Source organism: Bemisia tabaci, chromosome 4 (genome assembly GCF_918797505.1).
Source record: "Bemisia tabaci chromosome 4, PGI_BMITA_v3".
NCBI lineage: Eukaryota > Metazoa > Arthropoda > Insecta > Hemiptera > Aleyrodidae > Bemisia > Bemisia tabaci.
Window position 1 is genome coordinate 38,726,823 of NC_092796.1, and position 21,060 is coordinate 38,747,882.

The 21,060-nt window shown below is 39.4% G+C and overlaps 1 protein-coding gene across 6 annotated transcripts in view; it reads right to left on the reverse strand.

Annotated features, from left to right (window-relative positions):
- Positions 1-21,060, reverse strand: part of LOC109031550 (zinc finger protein rotund) — a 291,268-nt gene that overhangs the window by 148,020 nt on the left and 122,188 nt on the right. Inside the window, exon 1 of one of the 6 annotated variants that reach the window (XM_072299816.1) lies at positions 10,527-10,658. The exons of the other annotated variants lie outside the window; for them this stretch is intronic. Within the exon in view, the coding sequence (XP_072155917.1) occupies positions 10,527-10,652 (126 nt within the window). The 5' untranslated portion in view covers positions 10,653-10,658. Of the gene's footprint in view, positions 1-10,526; positions 10,659-21,060 lie in introns of those variants that run through there. 6 annotated transcript variants of the gene reach the window in all.

The window sequence follows — 21,060 nt, forward strand, 5'->3', positions numbered from 1 at the left end:
AAATAATCGGCTTTTTACACAGTCTCTTTTTGATGGATGTGTAACCCTGTCCATGGGGAAAGGGACCATTCTCTACGAGTATGGAAAATTGAGTCCGTGGTGCTGCGGGCGGATTGTTGAAATTGGTAGACAAAGCTATAGACAAAGAAGACATGAGGAGTATGGAGCGATCCTGTTGGTTGAAATTCGTGGTTCTTATAGACTAAGGGGGTAAATGATGGACTAACTATAGGGTCTTTCATGGGTTGCCGTTAGTTACTCTATTACCTACCTCCCTTGTCCATTGGTGCCACCCGACTCTACCAATAGGATCCTTCTATACCCCTTTTGTCTTCCTTATCTATAGTTGTGTCTATCAATTTCAACAGGAATCCCGCTGGTGTATAGTTGACTGTCTGAGTCCGCAGTAGACATTTTTGGACCGAAAAAAAAATACCACCCAGAAATGACGAATCAACCCACAGTTAAAACCACTTTAAGCATTTCGATGGTCAAAGTGCAAAACCACGTATTCCCTTTCGGTGTTCCGAAATATCAGCTCCTTCTCTACTTTTTTGTAGGGAAACAAGCAAACAACATAATTTTAAATGGATACAGATGATTGCTGGTATCAGGGTAGGTAGCAGAACCATGGATTTTAGTGATTCAAATGATAAACAAGATGACATTATCACGTTCACCGTAATGTTATATGTATGGTGGGAACTATAAAACTTCTGTGATCATGGTCATACTATCGAAAGTCACTCGTCCTTTGGACGTCAAGCTGAACTAAAAAGTGTGATACAACTATATAAACTCCTGAGCCGCTCAAATTGTATCCATCGAGTTGAAGGCGAACTCGATCCCTCACACAAGTTTTCGGTTAAAACTTTTCTAATCTTTGCACGCGACAGGAGGAAAAATTAGTGAAATTTTCAGTTAGAAATACCCAAGATTCTCCTGACTGCCATTTGCGAGGAGAAATTGGGCAACACTAAACTGGAGTTAAGATTTTTCATCAGGGAACGACGATCTGAACCGAAAAACTTTGAAGTCCAATATGAACCGTACTTTTTCCTTCCGTGCGTAACATACTAAGCGATTCATTCGATATAGCATGTTTAGTAAGCTTGCCTGGTCTCAATGGTCCATCGGCAAAGCAGGCACGCGAAGAACTACAGCTACCGTCATAAACAGAGCGATAAATAACTGAAACACCGGCGATGTGCTGGGTCAACAGGGGGCTACAATGGTTCTATTTATTATACAAATGCACACGACTTCTCACTTACAATCGATCGATCGACAGTAGGTGAATGAAATTGAGATGCAATTCTTTTCCCAACACCCGCCAGGAGAGAGGGGAAGGGTTAAACGCGAGTAGAGCACCACGCGTAGACGCACCGATGCCAGCCTAGGCTAAAACGCTGCAATTTTGTATGGGAATCACGTGGTTTTGCTTTGTATTGTAACGTGGCAACACCGGTAGATCACCCTAATTCCGAGAGAATGCTAAATAGCTCATCTAATACCGAGGAGGACAATCGATCATTCACTTATTGGGTTAGCAATTTGGATCGTGGTTGGGGTGCCGATGATTTTATTGAGGCGGAGAGGTGCACCAATAGCATCTCCTGCCGCCCGAAGGACCCGAGGCATCGCTCTTAAACCCCGTGCACATGCACTATGCACACATGCCTATGCACTATTCAATATTCATTTTTATTTGATTATGGATCTCTCGTCTGATTAAAGAAAAGCAGCGGGTTATTATTGAAATTTTGTGTTTGTCGGGCGGACGTAGATGACATAGGTTAAATGGCGTAGCGTGATTGGTCGGGTATGTCTTATTGCTGCTTTGTCGTATGCTAATGTCTGCGGGCTAATTGTTGAAATTTGTAGACAAAGCGATAGACGAAGTGGACATAATGAGTATGGAGCGATCCTATCGGTTAATTTGGGTGGTTCTTATTGACTAAAGGGTAAATGATGGACTAACTATTGGGTCTCTCGTGCGTTGTTGTTACTTTGTCTATCACCTACCTCCTTTGTCCATTGCAACCACTCGCCTCCACCAGTAGGATCCCTCCATCTCCTTTATGTCTTTTTTGTCTATAGCTTTGTCTATCAATTTCAACAACCAGCCCGCTGGTAGAGTGGACAACATACTGTCCACATTTCCACACATCTCTAGTTCCGTTTAACAGAAATACATCCGATTCTTGTATCGAGCAAAACAACCGATTCAGTTGGTAGAACTGAAGTTCTACGAACCGAGGATTTTGTTAATGGAAACGGCAATTCGCTTTGACAAGCCAAATAATTTGATCGACATGGAGTATCGGACGTTTGGCTCATTAATAGAATAATAATTCTATTCCAGAATTAATAGAATAATAGAATTAACAGAATTATATGTATAGAATTCCAAACCAATCCCGATCAAAGAAGACCATTTTCTGACTGTTGATTTACATGCATAAGTCTTTTTTGATCAAAATTGGACGGAGCGTCCATGGATTGGATGGAAATCGGTTCGGGAATATGATCGTGTATCGAGCCTCTTAGATCGAACGGATAGATTACTAGATTGTTGCAATTCTGGTCTCAGTTACATTAGTATTTTGGTTGTAAAACTGTTTCTTTCAGTTTACAGAAGTAAAGTACTATTCGCAGGATCGGAAAAACCATGGCCATAAGAGTAGCATTGTCACTGAGACTAGAATTTCAAGTTGTACTTGCGCTGAGGTCCCACACTTAAGATGCTTTGGAAAAAATTCACGCCTGGATCTTTCAACTTGTCCATAAGGATAAAGCACATGAGTTGATTTAAGCTAACGGATTTCGGTTCCAGGAATTAGACGCGGGTGAGTAGCTTGCGCTTAAGAGATGTTGAGGTTATGATAATTAGGATTCCGTAGGCTTGAGAAGCCGCCGTTTAAGAAGCAAGGGCAAAAGTTGTGGGGCAAATTCTTGGGGTCCAGCGACTTCCAGGGAGAGGTCGGCGGAGAAAAAAATAATTAATGATTTTTGAAGAAAAAAAAAATATGCATGGCTGCATTGATCCGGGACAGATCTGTAACGAACGTCACAGTTATTAGTGAAAAAAGAACAAAGGCACTTTTGTTTCCTCGGTCCGAGATGGTGTCCCGGACTCGGGGCTGTGGATAATTTCAAATTTCATATCTCGAATTTTGCATACTGTTCGTCATCCGGGCCGTGAAAAATTACGAAGATTAATTATACATGAATATAATTAAGTCGTCTTGGGTTAAACAATCCGTGTGAATGACAACAGTCGGTCGTAAAAAGCATGAAAAATTGTCTTTGCAAGATTAAAGAGTGTAAGTAATCAGTAATGATGGCGCGGCCGGCTTATCTCGGCTCCGAGGCCTAGACTCCGGAGCAGGGCCGCAGTTTCCCACCGTAAGAATGAAAGGAATGATTAATAAATAAAAAAAAAGCCCTCGCAGGGACAGTTGGTTTTACTAAAACCAAAGAGATGAGTCCGGAATACTAACTAACTCGCCGATATGCAAAGCGCCCCAGTGTCTTTGGCCGGGTCTTTTACATAAGTATTCAAAACGCCTCTCCCTCGATCCGTGGGCCCTTGGCCCTGGGGTCCGGGCCCTCGCCCTGCGGCTCTTTTTTAGTGGTCCCTTTTTCTCAACACCTTCGTGCTACCTCGGCGACGGGGTGGATGAAGGGTAAATGAATAACTACTTAATGGGGATCTTTTTTCGGTCTTGAGTCACCCTTCGCCGAGAGCCTTTTATTTTTATTTTCTGTTGTTGATGCTAAAAAATTATGACAATTAATTTCACATATAAATAGAGTGATTTTGAAATTATCTTGTGTGTGTTGGCTCTTCTGCTGTAGAAACAGTCAACAAATAATTTCAGTCCACTTTACAAATGCTGGGATTGTTTAAAATACGCGTGTTTTTTTCTCTCTTTTTTTGACTCAACACGGTAACATTAATCGGAAACACAATCGCCCAGATTTAGAGTCAAGACTCTTCAAACATTTGAAAAGAAAAAAAATACCCTTTATTCGGTCGGATTTTTGCTTGAATTGAGAATATCCTCTTAATTTAAGCGGAAGCAAACCTTTGGTTGAATAAAGATATATTTTTATGTCAAATTTTTTCAGAGTATGGACTCTGGGTCCAAGAGACTCTCTTTTCCAGTGTGTGATTTGCCAGTGTAAACGCACTATTTCTGCACAACCCTGAAATATTTGTTTTGAAATAGCCTTGAAATGAATCTGAAACAATCGATTTTAATCAAGGCAGGCTATCGCAACTGCAGGAAATCGACTATTCATTATGGTTTTAAACACACAGGAAGCGGCATTACCAACTTAAAAGAATCGTTACATGCGACTACCAGTAGGATCGAAGCGAATTTATAAGCGTAATACCAATGTCCGGCACAGGCACTAAAATTCATGTAAACCACCGACAGCAGTAATAATGATTAACGATACTCTACGTGAGTCGCGGTTTTCTCGATGTGGAGTAGAATCGAGAATCCGAATATCAGTCCACTAACCACGACAACAACTCATAGACTGTTGGGCAATGACCACAATCTAATTTGCATGTAATAGTTTGATCCGCTGTCAAATTATTACAGACCGCGGAGCTGCCTACTTTTATTAACTTATGAAACTCTTATGCCTTTTTAATGGTTATACATGAAGAGATTGTCGTTTGCGCCTTGACCTCATTCAAAATTAATAGCACTTGGGTTAAATCAATCTCGCACCTGTTCTGAGTGGTGAGTCCGTTCGGGATACCTACTTGCTGCCCAAAAAAAGTCAAACGGATAAAAAAATTAGAGAAAAAAATGGGCCGCTGCATGCGCCACCTTCCAACCAGATGCAAAGTCAAACAATCCCACGTGTATTTAGCTTCGGACAACAAAAAGTTAAATGGCCCCTTAAAAAAACGTCTTAGTTACGAGGGAGAAAAAAAACAATATTTTTTTGTGTCCGTACTGTTAATGAACTAGACCAATTTCGAGGGTGAATTTCCTCCTCGCGCGTTTTTTTCTCGACGTGTGTTTACTTTTTCCGTAATTTTACGGGGGTGCACAAAAAATGAGACTGCAAGGTGCGAGCAAGAAAAGTTTAAGAAAACGCTTTTTATTTTAAAGTGATAAAAAATCTTTGAAAAAGCACGGTGGATTAAAGCGGTTTGATCAATTTCCTCCTTAAAGGGTTCAACTGTGTTATTCACCTTTGAATGCAATGAACTCTTCGCTGTATTTTTTCCAACCTAACCACCTACACTCGACGCAAAAAATTTAACTGTGAAGTTTTTCAAATAGCTGGGCTTTATGACATCATCAATTGCAGAGCTTTTTTGTTCCTTTTGAAGTTCGTGGAGGGTCAACTCATGTTCAATGGCTCATGGGCCAATCAGGACAATGCACTAAGTCGGTCAAGTCGGGCATGTGTCCTCTTCATCAGTTCTGTACAGCATGACCGGGTTGATTTTTTCGGTAATCTTGCTTCTCTTGATGACTTCTGTCTCTATGATGATAAAATTCACTACATTTTTAAAATCAGACTTTGAAGTACACCCTAATATTTTACATTAGATTTTAGCTGTATCCCTCCAAGTGTTTTCTTTAATGTCATTGTCAGCTCCTGTGAATTTCTATAAAATGACTTCTAGATCACTCTCCTCTAACACTATTTAAGTGATGTACTAATAAATCAGTACTTTAATATATTTAAATAGATATACAGAGGGAATGTTTTTAATAAACACTGCCTTTCATCTTTTCGAGTTTGCAAATATACTTTTGTATAGGTAGGGCTATTTCGTTACTTAAAAAAATAACAGTATCAAAATGATGTTATGATCATGTTGTTCTCATGTTTGCACCATATTGGAGATTGAAACATGGTACCATATTGACGCCAACATCATGGTATCAACATAGTTTCTACATGGTACCAACTTCGTCTAAATATGTTCAACACAAAATTGAACCACTGTGCTCTTTTTTTAAAAATCATGAAACTCTCCCACGGTGAAGTCGATCGCCTTTAATATTATAAGGTTTTCCGTCGAATGGTTATAACATTCTCATCTCCAAATGATGCTGTAAATGAGACAAAAACCCGAATGAGCTGATAATAACGGGACTTAATCAGCATTGTATAAGGAGCCTACTTTCGGGGTATCCAACACTCTGCTAAACAAACAAGGAATCAAGTGAAGTCAAGAATCAACGCTATAATGCAGGAAATCCAGCCTAGGTTGCCAAAGTTACAGAAGAATCAGTCTTTTAAACGTAGAAAATGCGGGGTTTCGGACGAATTTTCATGGCGATTTGGTGGCGGGATAATGAGACATCGGTGCAGGTATCGAGACCGACCTGCGCGCGCTCTGATTCAATGATTGCTTTTCTATTGTAATCTGATAATGGCTATTCTTCCTCGCCTCGGATCTGGATCGAGAAGGGGTTGCGTCTATTATCGACAAGAAAAAAATGACCCAATTTGTCGCTGGGAAGGGGTTGAGACTCATCCCCGATGATTGTTACTCGTAAATAAAAACAATCCGGACTAATCTCTCGTCTGATGATGCGCCGCACCTTGCGTCTGGTCCGAGAGTTGAGTCAAAACCACGTAACGCCATGTTCCGTCGCGCTACAGAAAAATGTCGTACAAACATTTTGATTGCATTTTGCAAAAAGAACCAAGAGCATTGCGATGTTTGCTAAGATTGTGCAACTTCGTCCTTCGCAATAACACCACTGAAATAATGCAAAAATATGAAATTAACATGGTAATTGTTGTCTAAAATTTTCAGTTTTTGGGGTGTGGAATAGAAACCGTTTACAGGTGATCAGATTTTCCTTCCAGGACAAAAGAAGTTGCACAGTCTTAGCAACATTTTCTTCTCCCTCGTCTTATTCTTTGTCTTCTCCCTACCCTTTTTTTCTTCGCCTTCGTTTACCAGTCACTGGAAAAAAACACATTGGATCTAAAGTCCAGACTCTTGAAAACATTGACAAGAAAAAATACTCTTGATTCAATCGGATTTTTGCTCGAATCAAAACGAAATCCGCCTATGTTAAGAGGCTTGGTCCTTGATTTAAGCTAGATTCTGATTGAATCGAGAGTACTTTTTCTTGTCGAGGTTCTTAAGAGTCTGGACTCTAGATCCAAGTTTTTTTTTTTTTTTTTTTTTTTTTTTTCCCAGTGAAGACTCGGGTCAAAAATACCGACGCCTGTCAGACCAGAATTATCCGAAAATACCTGAAAATCTCAAAGAAAAATTTTCATAATTTTTCTCTAAAATAACAATTTTTAGATGAAATTTGGCAAAGCGGCAGCGTTTGGATGCGCGGTTCTTGCGATGATACCGCGGTGGGAACCACTGGATCGGGGTTCAAGCCGGGGTCAACCCCAAGGAAAGTTGTCGATAATTAATTTCGATATCACTTTCTCACCCTAGTTCGGGACCCACCCCCGCGGCCGGCGGAAAGCGAAGCCGTTCCGGTAGTCAGGTGTTCCCGACCGCCCGCTGCATCCCTCAACCCTTCCCATTTGAATAATTGTTTGTTCTTCGGGGTGCTTTTTGTTGTGATTTTTTATCGATGGCCGAGTTAAGTGATTCCACCGACTACCGTTTCTCAAAATCGAAAGTTGCAGGTGATTTGAGCGTCTGCGCGGTGGGAAATATTCAGATGCGTGGGACGATTGGACCGCGGTGAAAGAAGTTGGGAAAATATGAAATAATAATATGAATGTAAAAGAACAAAAGACATGGGGGAACAAGTAGATATAGATGGAGAGAGGGAAAAAACTTGAGCTTGCCGGAGAAATTGATGTTCTTGCCTGATAGTATTTTATTGAAGGTCAGAACGGAAGGGTGATAAAGCAAGCAGATGGCGGTATTATCATTTGAAAGCGGTTAGTTCTCTTTTTTTTCAAATTTTCAATCGGATTCGAAGTGGATGCATAATTTTTAATAAATACAACGATGGTGTAAAAGACGCGATCGAATATTGAGAATTGTGTTAAAAATGTATACGAACGCACATTAAAAAAAAAAAAAAAAAAAAAATCGCCACTGTACTATCACAAAGATACATACGTTTCACAACTGGAATTTGAAAACATTTGCTTAGCTTTATAATTTTTTTTTTAATACGTTACCACATATCTACGTCACTATACATGTGAACACGTGAGAAAAGTGGAAGCCAATTTTTCCTTCAATGCATTAGCCATGCAATTTGAGCTACTTACAAGGCGCATTTATTGTACTACATATTTTGCGCTCAACACAGCGTTTGACAATAGGTGGATTGAGAGCAGAGTGTGGGAGCACAAGCTATCCTCGATTTTTAAAAATAGCACAATTTTTCTTAGATATTCATACTTCAGCCTTACGTCCAACCACTTTTCACGCTAAAGCGCGATGTTTCCGTAGGAACAGTGATAATGACTTTAGCAGACTTTGTTAGATATAAAGGCCGGACGTCCAGACGTCAGTAAGCATTTTGAGTCCGTCTACAGGTGCTTTTAAAGGAGAAATAGATCAACCAAAGAGGGTTTATGTGAGGCTGCGGTTCCAAACAGCCAATGTAATCTTATTTCAACATGTCCTGGCTGTTAATCACATCCATTCCGTGATTGAGGAAACGCAACTGAAACCGGTGGAACGGTTCAACTCTCACGTAGAGAATTTGGCCAATTTCAAAGATTATCACTTTCGTTCGGGGACCTAGAATGCTCCTAATTGCTAGCGGCAACTTTAATCAAAGACACCAAGTCGAACTTGTAATAATTATGGTTATCTTTGAGAGCGATACAAATCGCTTGATAAAAATTAATTAAAATAATGCTCAGCGAGATAGTTTTGAAAACAAGTAAGAATGGTGATTTTAAGAAGTCACTGAATGTTGAAGAAAGGATCAAAATTACTGAATGTCTTTGACACGTGCTTAACTCCATTTTCTCGTTTATTTACCATCAAATTATTCTCTTTAAAACTTTTGTTTTATTTTGCATTCTTCCTTATTTGTTTCTCTTCGTGTATAAGCTCCTTGGTCCTATCTATTTACAATATATGTTATAATTTGTATTTCATACAAAATTATGATATAGTTTCTATTTGATGCCAACCGGCACCTCCCTCTTGGCTATTACTTCGGTCATTCTCAACGCAAAGCTGCTTCGTGTACGCTTAAATTTTTGAATTTTTTTATGGAGAGGGGGGAGGGACTACTACACAAAATGTCAAAATTCTATTTTAAGTGTTTTAAATCTTGGTTCCTGCCTTGAAAAAATAAATAAATAAAATGTCTTGAAGCATGTACACTGTTGACAGCCTCCTTTCACGTAAGTATTTTCTAACTGAAACCATTGATATGCTAATGAAAGAGTGCATTAGTAACAAACTAAATAACAGCAAAAGAGGGAAAAAGAGCGTCTACAAAAGCTCCTTACACTCATGCGAAGAGGAGGAGGGGGGGGAGAGAGAGAGAGACCACGAAAGCGGAGTGAAAGATGCTGATAATCATATTCAGAATGAACTAATTAAGCGCGATCTGTTTTTTACACAATCTTAAAAGCGCACGAATGAGAGAGCAAGTGCTAGACAGGCAAAGAAACAGAGGAAAAATGATCAAAAAATTGCCGGCGGCTCCTCTCCAACCAACGGGCGTGGGTATACCTGCTCGCTGATCAATGAGTTGACAAATATAAAGGAAACAAAACTCAAACAGGATTACGTTGGTCTCCCTGTAATTTAAAAGCGCTGCCGAAATCTTCGCCGCAGGGTGCCGGCCCGCGACGCTCAGGACCAACCCTTCGAGACCCGTTGAAATTCCTCAAAAGTTCGATTAACATAGATGCAAATGCATGGTCCGACGCGATTTTTTCTCCGCTTTTTTCACGCATCATTTTTTCGAGGAGGAAACGGAAATTATATGCTGAGTAGCTGTCGCGAATTAATGAGGTGGTGGAATAAGATGCTTTGCATCTAAATATGTATTGCTACGTGATAGGAAACCCGAAGCCTTTAAACGGTGCGCGTCTTCCGCGAAAGGTAACGCGAAATCGATGCCTTTGGGAACAAGTAGCCTAACACGCAGAAAATTCGTTCCTTTCACTACAACAGGCTCCTGATAAAAATATTTCAAATTGGTTTACCACGATATTAACTGGAAACTACCAAAAATTACGAGAAATTCCCAAAACATTACCAAACAAGCTGGAAAAAAAAGTATCACAATCTCAATTATATTTTCAGCTGATTTTGGGGCCAGCCATAAGAGTAGTTGTACTAGCTAGAAGTGTTAAGGCACCAGCCAGCGACATAGTTAAGCCAACCACACTCATGCTGACTGTGAGGGCACCAGCTAGAGGTATGGATGATCCACCCACACTTTCAGCCTACTTGACCATACCCCTGTCTGAACAGTCACCTTTTGAAACCTTGAATTGAAGAAACGAAGAACCTAAGTATAAAAGGAGAAAAACAGTTTTTTTCGGAAGTAAAATTATGTACGTACCCATGTTGGTTTAGCAAGAATTTCTGACTTGCATTGCTCCGCGGCACTTGAAAACCTATCAAGAAAAACTCGCGTTGCGGTAGTCCTTCCGTTGAACACGGACATTTTTTTAGTATACAGTTTCATACAAGTGAACTTTGGTTTTTTTCATCTTTTCAATGATTAAGGGGCAGTGTAATCGACTAATCAACGTGCAATTTCAACCACTCGCTGATAAGGTAGATTTAAAACTTGCATTTTCGAGATAACGTACGCATTAAGGTGTTAATGTTCTAGCACTTTAGAGGACCATTCCCTCTTCAGCTACAAGCCCAATGTAGGGAGGCCCAATAATGATGCAAATATTTTACGGATCAATCCTTTAGATTTTTTAAATCTGCAAACCTTTCGTGGTTTTAAGATTGATGTCCACCAAGAAAAGAGTAAAAACTAGATAAATGGGGGAAGCTCTCTAAATCTGGCAAAACAAAACCAAAGAAAGTCATGAGTCACAGCAAAAAATCATATTTTTGCCCACAGAATTGATCCTTGAAACAATGTCCGTCACCATCTTACTTTCCTACAGAAATTGTTGGTTGAATCCGTTTTATCGGCAGCACGAAGAAAATTCAATGAAATTTTCGGACAGCTTCGTTGAAAAATTTTTCTATAAAAAAATAAAATGGCAGCGAAAATTTTAAGAGATCGCATGGCGCTTGTGATACCTCGGCCGGAAAGATACGATTTTGCGACTTTAGCCGTCGAAATCAAGTTTCAAGTTGATTTCAATGAAATTTGCTAAGATATCTCCACTCCATCAAACTTGACTGTTCCGTTCGTGTCGGAACCAGGTGTGTCGAAAAAGCTCAAGTCTGACAACAGAGTCATTAATTGCTTTCCTTATCGGCCCGAAAGTTTTCGACGCGAGCCGAATTTTAGTGCATTTGTGTGTCCGCTCGCTCACTTTTGTTTTTATTGGGCCTTTGCTGTGATGTAATTTGTTAAGTTGGCAGTCGCCTCCGACGATTCGGTAATAAATCGGATCGAATCGATGACGTCGTTAAATTAGCGGGCTGATGTTGCCGTCACAACGAGGAATTACGTCGGAATGTTAAGAAACGGTCGGAAAATCGTTTTCTTGGGGATTTGGCAGCGACGCGAAGTATGCGAAAAGCGCAAACCCGGAATTTTGATTTTATTTGTGTTTGATGAACAATGAGGGTGGATGCGGGAGCATGGGCAGGGTGTACACGTTGGATCGAAAATATTCAACAAGTCCGAACAATCCAAGTTAAGTTGGTTATAAGATACTTAAAAGTAAGACCCTGCTAGCAATTGGCCAAGGAACCTCAGAAAAGTCAGATTTAGCCTTATTGTTAGACGATTCAATTCTCCCAAAATAAAAGTAATTTTGTGTTTTTCGTTCGTTTTTTATTATTAAATACCCTAGAAGAGCATTTAAAACTACATGTTGCAATTGGAATCTATCATTTCTGGCTCACTTTTGGAACAATATTAAATTTGTCTACAATACGGAAGAAGGAACCAAAATTGGTCGGGAAAGAAAATAACCATTTGCTTCGAAACGACCTTGTCTAGCGTAATGGCGTAGCTCCATTTGCACATGAGCCCTAAAAAGCACTGAGTTATACGGAGAACTGGGCTCACGTGAAAATTGAGATACGTCCTTATTACGACGAGCAACGATTGGCACATCCATACGCGGTGGTAACGTAAAACCACCGACAAGGAGGACCGGCATCTCTCAATAAACAAATAGGCAGGTCTAAATCGACACGAAATAATAGGGGGTGTGAAACCAATGCACATCATATTTCCCTCGATGCGCCTGCATTTTGCGATGTAGGCAAGATAGCGTCCTGAAAGCCAAAATAGATATCTACTTGAGGGAATATGCATCGCATTGTCTACGACTCAAGTACAGAAGTCTATGTGAAATAAAGATTGTACATAGTCATTCCTGAATATTTGTCAGTAATATCAAAGCTATGCAGTTAACCATATTAAATTCACTTAATTTATGGTGAATTCCTATTTTAGTCAGGGTATTTACTTAAAAATTAGAGGATAAATAAGCGGCAACAGTGGTGAGAATTCGTAGAGACCGATCGCGGGAGGTATTTTCACTGACCTGGGCACGAACGAGAGATTTCATTACGAGGACCAGGCTGTCGAACTATTTAATGACCGAAATGTAAGTCTGTTAGTGCGTGAGTCTCCAGTTTGATATCCTTTTGTAAACGGCGTTTACACCTCGGGCGGTGCATCCTTGCTACCGTGTTTCAACCTGCTTCTGTTCGTGGAAGCTTTTAGCGATAACCTCGTGGAGTGTTTCCAACCTCCATCGGTCTCTGAAGATTTCGGACGAAAAAATAATGGAAGCTTAGAAATTGAATTGTGTCGATTAAAAAGGACTCGACCCCGAGTTTTAAAAATATGTAGTTTTGGAGCAAAATATGAAACATGATAATGATGCTTGTATTTCGAGAATGGCCAAAGTTTTCCAAAATTGTGATTCAAATCAGTGACGAGGCGCGAATGATCGAATACCGATATTTCCTCATTTCAATCTATGGTAAAGAATCAATTATCAAAGTGGTCGTTTCGAACACCCTGTATAACGATCCTTTTCCGTTGGTTCCAATAGCAGGCCAATCGATATATCGCAAAGCACGCCACGCCACTACTCGGTATTAACGGTAAAACGGTATTACATTCTAACTTTTGCACCTTATCCCAACGTCAATGTCAAATTATTTTCCTGCGGGGTGAATCAAGTAAACCTTACTGGACGTTCCGCTGCGATGGTCGTTAAAAACACAAAGATTAAAACGAAAGTCTGTCGTCTCTAAACTAAAATGCGTGATACAACTGTATCAACTCCTGAGCCGCTCAAATTGTATCCATCAAGTTGAAGGCGCCACGCCACTGATTCAAATGTACCCGTCTTTATACAGGGAGCAAAAAAATGACCTTCATTTGCCTTCAAGATTTCCGCTTGAATCAAGAGTAAAGTCATTTGAATCAATCAGGTTTCTGCTTAATACATGTGATCTTTCTTACTTGATAAAAACATATTTTCCTCTTGTCTCAGGCGAAATCTCTGATTGGAGGGTAATTCTAGAATTTTTCTACTCCAATCGAGTCACTTCTCTCATTGATAATGCCTCCCATGAGAAACCTAACCTTGATGCTACAAAGAAAAACTTCAGCTACTTCTTACTTCGGAAAGAATCATCTTGAGGATTTTGGAACGAAATCAATTTTGGGAACCGTCAGATCCCATCATTAATTTGTCTTCCGGCGGCCGTAGAGTGCGTATCCCACGCCGAAAACTGGAGCATATCGATTATCGGAGGAAACCTCGCGGGACCCAGGGGACCCCATAAGGGTGCTGGCAGCCGCTCCAGAAGAGTCACTTATTGATGCTGTTATTATACGGGGCGGCGCGGCGCGACGGATATGTAAAATAAGCGCCGATTGATGATTATGCAGATCCATCGAGTCATTTAGCGGAGGAATCTGTCACAACAGACCCCAGACAGACAGCCAGCTGCCGAATCGGGCAAAGATATTCGTATCTTCGGCGACTTGAGCGCAAAGTGAGGCCTTTTGATATCCGCCATTTTTTGCGCGAAAGTCGGAAAACTACTAAACACTGAAGGCCTAGAGACACACGGCGATTAATCGCCGCGATTGAAAGACGAAAGCCAATAGAGAGCCTTGATTTCGATCCATTGACGTCGATATATCGAAATTAAGGCTCTCCATTGGCTTCCGTCTTTCAATCGCAACGATTCATCGCCGTGTGTCTCTAGGCTTTAAGAAAAAGTGACCAACATAATTTGTTAACCCTCTATAGCATAGTGTTACTGATTCCGAACAATCCAATTTTTTTGTTTTTAAAAAATTTAATGACTGTTTTCTTTTTTTTGAAAAATGCGTTACCAAAATTATAAAACGCTGTTGGAAAAATTTGGGACTGTACGTTTATACGAAAACTGCGGCATGGATTTGTGACCCCAGAATCCAACACCGGAAATTAATTCATGACAAAATGGGTTGACATAGCCGCCGGCGTGGAACGTAATGCGCCAACAACTACACTGGAAAAAAAACACATTGGATCTAGAGTCCAGACTCTTAAAGACATCGACAAGAAAAAATACTCTTGATTCAATCAGATTTAAGCTTAAATCAAGAACCAAGCCTCTTAATTTGAGCGGATTTCCTTTTGATTTACGCTTAAATCTGATTGAATCAAGAGTCCTTTTCCTTGTCAATGTTTTATAGAGTCTGGACTCTAGATCAAATGTGGTTTTTTTTCTGTGTAGCACGTCGCAAACTCTAAGGGACGTGGGGAGAAATTGAAGAGTTATCTACCATCCATATTTTCTAATCGTAAAACTGGTTTCTAGAATCGTTCATCAAATTTGGCATGTCTGGGGCATTTACATCAAATTTGAGGTAATTTGTTGCTCAACGAGACAACTTTTAACTGTAAACATTTTGAGTCCCTTCTTCTTATGTTTACTTCATTTCTTACATCTACGCTTGAATAGAAAATTTATTTTCTGCAACAAAAATTAATAATTTTGGGCACTATTTGGCAACGGAGAGGAGCGTCAAAACCGAGTTGTTTATATTATTTCTACTCTCCACTCTCTTCTTATCTTTGGGCCCGGGGACAATTAATCTTACCCCTTGCTCCTTTTTTCACGAATTCATTTAAATACTCAATGACCTCAATAGCCATCAATCGAAGAGCGAATATCGACGCGACTGCAGCGTGCATATGATCTGACTCTAATACCGCGCATAATGATGTAATTACTCTCCAAGTCCATTGTGACATCCTGCCGAACAGAAACCGCATAACTTCAACGCAGAAGCTAGGCTGATAGGCGGTTTTTACCTCACACGGCGAAGCAAGAGCGTGAAGGCTGATTGAGCGATAGGAAAAATGGGATTTCACCGAGCAAAAGGCTCCCAGGAAACGAAGCATATGCTTAAGGCATTTTTCTCAATATTATTTTATTTCTACTATCATTCATATCCTACCAATAACTGCTTGATCTTTTATACAGATGAGCATAGAAGAGATCCTGGGGCCAAAATGAGGCAAAAATGGTTGAACTGGAACAAAGGATTTTTATGCATTTTTTAGTGTTGACTTCAGAGGTCATAATTAATTTGTTCATGGCGAGGGAATTTTTTACAATGCAATGTAGGTTCAAAGTTTAGAATGCCCATTAAATAGTGATATCATGATGCGTGTACATGGTGATGATTGTAGTTAAATAAGGCAGTTGAACTGCGATAAAATCACTAATCGGCTGTCACCTTTTTTTTTGGACAAGGTAAATTTTTTAATCGATCGATTTGAAAAGTAAATGGAGAGATAACAAGCTTATAAAACTGAAAAAATTGAATGCAAGTCATAATTCCTACACCTTTTATTAGGGCTTGGAAAAATATCATGTTGCGGCGGATCCAAGAATGTTAACATATTACCCATTACGTGAGGTTTTGAATCTGTTACTTCATCATAGCTTTTTAGCGTAAGTAACTGAAAGAATTTAATTTTTTCTAGAGGATGTTTGAACATAAAAACTAATGCTCGGGGCTGAGGTTTAACATTTAACGATTGCCGAGGATTTTTGGTCAACATTTCGCGGATGACAGTGAAGGTCCTTTTTTAATTTTTGAGGCAAGGTTATCCAATCAGTTTTATTGATTTTTGAGAACAAATCCTGGAAACTATTCTTCAAATATTGAAAAAAAAAAAAAAAAAAAAACCGATGAGAAAGAAAAGTATTGAGCGACGTCAATAACGAACCAGTTTTTAAAGTAACTTAAAAAATTAAAGAATATCTTTTTCAATTACATTCGTAAATAAAGTAAAGTTTACCTGCCACTCAATTGAGATAGATTCCAGTTCCCGCATAAAAAATCAACTTAAAAAAAAGAAAAAAGAAAAAAAATTCAAATTCAGGTATCTTCGTAGAATCGTTAGCACTTTTTGAATTATTATCAAAGGCTTCCGTGGGAAAAAAAAACACAAGTGTTGATATGCAGCCTTCAAAAGAATCGCAGAAAAGATGGAACGACTATTAATGTGCGAATGATTGGGTAAATAGTGCTTTTTTAATGACTGAAAAAAATCCTGAATAAATTCTTGAATCTAATCACGCGTACTTGAAACAGGAAAAAAATCAAGGATGAACAAATAACAAGGCAATGACAGAGAGCATTTGGTTGATTGAGCGCACATTTATCAAGAACAAAGATAATTGATCGGTTTTGACGAACCATAATTCTAGTTATTTAAACTAAAAACTGAAAAAACACCTTATTTGTAGATTAAATTTGCCGATTTGCACGTGCTGTTTGTTTTGCTGTCTGCTGAATCGAGTGTTACCGCCGAATTTTTTTTTTTTTTTTTAAATTGTCTTTTTGGATCACGTGTGCATTTTTCTTGACCTAGTATCCTATTTTTTTTTCTTTTCCTTATTAAACTGACAGTGTAGAAGAACGAGAGAGAAATGCTAGTTACTTTCTGTTAGAGACAATTCGAAAAAAGGAACAGATTTTTTCTTTCCCTCCCTTTGTATCTTGTCTCTGAATTTACGGTTGCTCGGTAGGAATAACGCAAGGATCTTTCTCAGTTTACACAGAATGGACTTCATTTTGCAATTGGGAGCTAAAATTTCTGGCTCATCCGGAAGAACACTTATGTACATACAAAAACCAATGGCACATACTTTGTTTCTAAACTAAACCGGGAATGGCAGTCCCCAATTGCAAACAAGAGTCCAAATTCAAGGCATGAGCGGGCCGGGGATTGTTATTCTACCTGCAGCGAGTTGTAAGGGTTGCAGCGGCATTAGCAACAGAATTTCTCAAAATATAGCTGAGGTGATCATGGCTGGAACTTATAGTGTAGGTTCTTGTTACTGAAAGAACGTGGAAGATAATTTGCTGGATAAATTGTCAGAGAGAGAGAGGGAGAAAAACTCGTTTGAGTCAGGATGTGTTCGAGTCGACACGAGGAGGTAAAATTGCAGTTCAGATGAGCGTGATGCGTGTCGTGTGCTGCAACTCAGCTGCAGCAGCTACATGCATCTTTGATTGTCATGACATGCCTTAGCCTGACTAAAATTCATTTTCTCCGTATCAACCATGATCTACAAACAGATCGGATTAGTTGGTGGAGATATGCCCCAAAATCTAGATTTTTTGTGCCGGGAGAAAAAAATTGTCACTTTCCCCCTCCTCTGTTTTATTTTTCTTTAATAATAAACCAGTTTCAAGAAATTGCTGCTAATTTAAGGATACCTCGATATTAATTGTATCGGCGAAGATATCAATTATATCCCTGGCCTGATGCTATGATTACTGTCAGCAAGAAATCATAACTATTACAAAATTGCATGATGGAGTTGAATAAGATCGTTATCCATACCTAATTCTTTCTAGTGTTCATTGTTAAAGTCTCAGCACGGAAAATAAGACTTTGTTAATTTATTTATATTTACTGTATTTTTTTTCCAAACTTTCTGGCACATATTCTGCGGCTTAACATTTTACTAACTTTCTTGTGTGACTCTGAAGTCCTACTCTGATTGGTCTGGCATTTTTTCACGTGACTTTATTAGGTGTAGGTATCTAAGAATAGTGGTTTCATTTTGTATGTCGTAACATATATATGATACCTATATTATCACATTGAATGTGAGCACTATTAACAGTATCAGTGGGAGCAATTAGTAATCGAAAAACAAAAAACCGTAACAGAATCCATCGAAATAAACGCATTCATTCTATCAAACCGTCAAAAGAATCGCTTCGGTGACAATTGAATATTTTCCTGCAAAGGATTTCACGGCCTAAATTTTTCGGCCTTAAACGACACGTAACCGAAATGGCAAGGGGTAAGAAAAAAAACTCCGGCCGTTTTTAGTGCAACGATCACTAACGGTCAGAGGCATAAAAAACCGGCAAAAGTTCGAGGCAAGGGCGAAAAAAGAGCCGGAAAAAAAATCAAGAAGTTGGTTGAGTAATGAAAAAAAGCCCGAGGCCCGGTTTTATTCTCACAGATAAGTGCGTATGCAAAGAAGGTCGCGAAGATGAAGCGGATGACACAATAGAGGGAGAGAGAGAGAGGAGGGAAGATAGGAAGCTCCGCTAATCCGCACGTTTGGAGCTAAGACAAAAAAAAGTCCACCCTGAGAGAAAAGAAGACTACTCCAAGGAAGGACAAAAACAAAACGAAAAAACTCCCATGCTCCAACCCTTTGGACCCGGGCCCGAGGGGGGAAACTATTAGTAAAAACATACACACATCCGAAGGCGGATGAAAAAAAGCCATCCTTTTATGAAAATGAATGCCGAGGTGATTTGCATACGTAACCTTCTTAAACGAGGATGCGGAAGCGTTCAGGACAGGTACATGCGGACCTGACATAGGAGTGGAATTAAACACCCCAAATAAACAAAGGCATCACATAAGATTATCGTGATTTCGTGATCCGGGCCTGGATTTGCATACTACATTAACTACACTTAGCCCGGCTTCAAAGGCGAAAACCGCAGCATATATCTTACACTCTAGCTTCGCGCCGCCGCCGCGCCGCCGCCACACCCGAAAGGGTGCAACAATATATTATGATCTTACTTATAGTAAATAAATGATTCCTTTCAATGGATATTCAAATCCTTCCGAAAACTTCGGACGTGACCAAACTCAAGATTAGAATTACCATCAGAATCGGGAACATACCGTAGCGTAAAGGCGCTGGAGACGTTTCGAGAATTCGGCGCCTAACTTAGGAGCTGCGGTCCTCAAGCCTTATTTATTCACACACAAAGCTCTGTTCTCTCTTAAACAAACATACACGTGCTAATGTATTCTCGAGTTTTGCTGTGGTTTTCTTTCGGCTAGGTCTGTGCATACGCAGGATTCACACGAAAACGTATCATTCGATATTTGGTAGGAATGTATAGGTGAGTCTTGGGGATGGGAGTTTAAGGGTGCTTCTCGACCGGTAGTTGGCAAGCATCGAAATATCGAATCAACTTTACTAAGAATACTGGTTTCATTTTAAATTTTGCGCAAAAATGGATCATCCACGCGTAGAAGCACAAAACAGCTGTTTCTTTCGATAAAATATTGTAAATCATTTTATAAAGTTGCAACTTGCAAGTATCCAAACGCAAAAATTTGCATAAGATTGGTTGAACTTAAATGTTAATTTTTGCGTTCGGGTACTTTCAGATTTAATTTGGGTTTTCAGGATGAGAACTTTTGGAAATAAACAGCTGAAATCTGCTGCTAGGCGTGACAGATCCATTTTTCACAGATTACAAAGAAACAAGTATTTCAGTAAATTTTTGTAGATTTTTTGATGCTTGCATATACTCCACTTAGAAATTCACCTTAAGTGCATAATCATTCTAACTTTAACTTCAAATTTATAATTTCAACTATATTTTTTGATGATTTTGATGCCAGCCAAGAAAGTGGCTGTAAATTTCTGGCTGACTTAACCAAAATCGGCCTAGTGCAACTACACTTCTTTCTAGCGCCAAAATCAGCTAGGATTATATTATGTAAAATCATCATAATGTATCTCCTGTGTGGCATAAATTTTGTAGTCTTTCCCTAATTTTTTCGCGTTCGGAAGCTGTGTTTTCTCTTGTCTCTTAATAGATTGTGGTCCATCGAGGCATATTTTTTTACGTTTCAGTCGTCGAAAATGCATCTCACGATTTGAGCTTTTTACAGGATCATTATTATGAATGCTAATGAATTTCTGACCAAAATTTTAAAGGATGCCTGGGAAGAGCTTTGCACCTACACGAGTTTGGCCATTGTTTCAGAGCAGCATGTTTGCTTTAGTTGCTTTGCGGTTGACATTTCAGCGTCCTTTTATTTCGTTACAAAATTATTTAAAAGACACATTCACCTAAATGCGCGAACATCTGCTCTGAATAAATTCCATATTTATGGGAGTCAGAACTCAGATTTGTTAGCGTGAAGGCATTTGAGTTGCAATGTCGCGTAAGCATTTGGCAGAAAAAAAGACGGGTCACCCGAATGGGTTCATGCATGTACAAAACAATCCCAAAAGCCTGCATGGACCCTTAGACATAGTTCTTTTGACTGGCCGTGCCGGTGAGTATAAAAATATAGGCACGTAAAAAACAAAAACAAAAATAAAAAATCCCGACAAAAAAAGTTCGCTAAAAAAATCGTATAAAAGGTCGCGTAAAAAATCAGCGCCGAAAAAAATTCCACCTTTGCAATGGAAGAGATGTCTTCGTAATAATCGCACTTTTTTCATCCCTTTCCTGAGAAGACGAAAAAAATCAACAACTGCTTCTCACACGTATTTAATTGTTCTGACCCCCGAGATGGGGTTATTTGCATAATACAGCCCTATTGAATTTGTTTTAATTTTTACAGCTGCATATTAATTAGGAACATCTTTTTATCTCAGACGCGAAGGGGTGAAACCAGTGCGCCATCCCT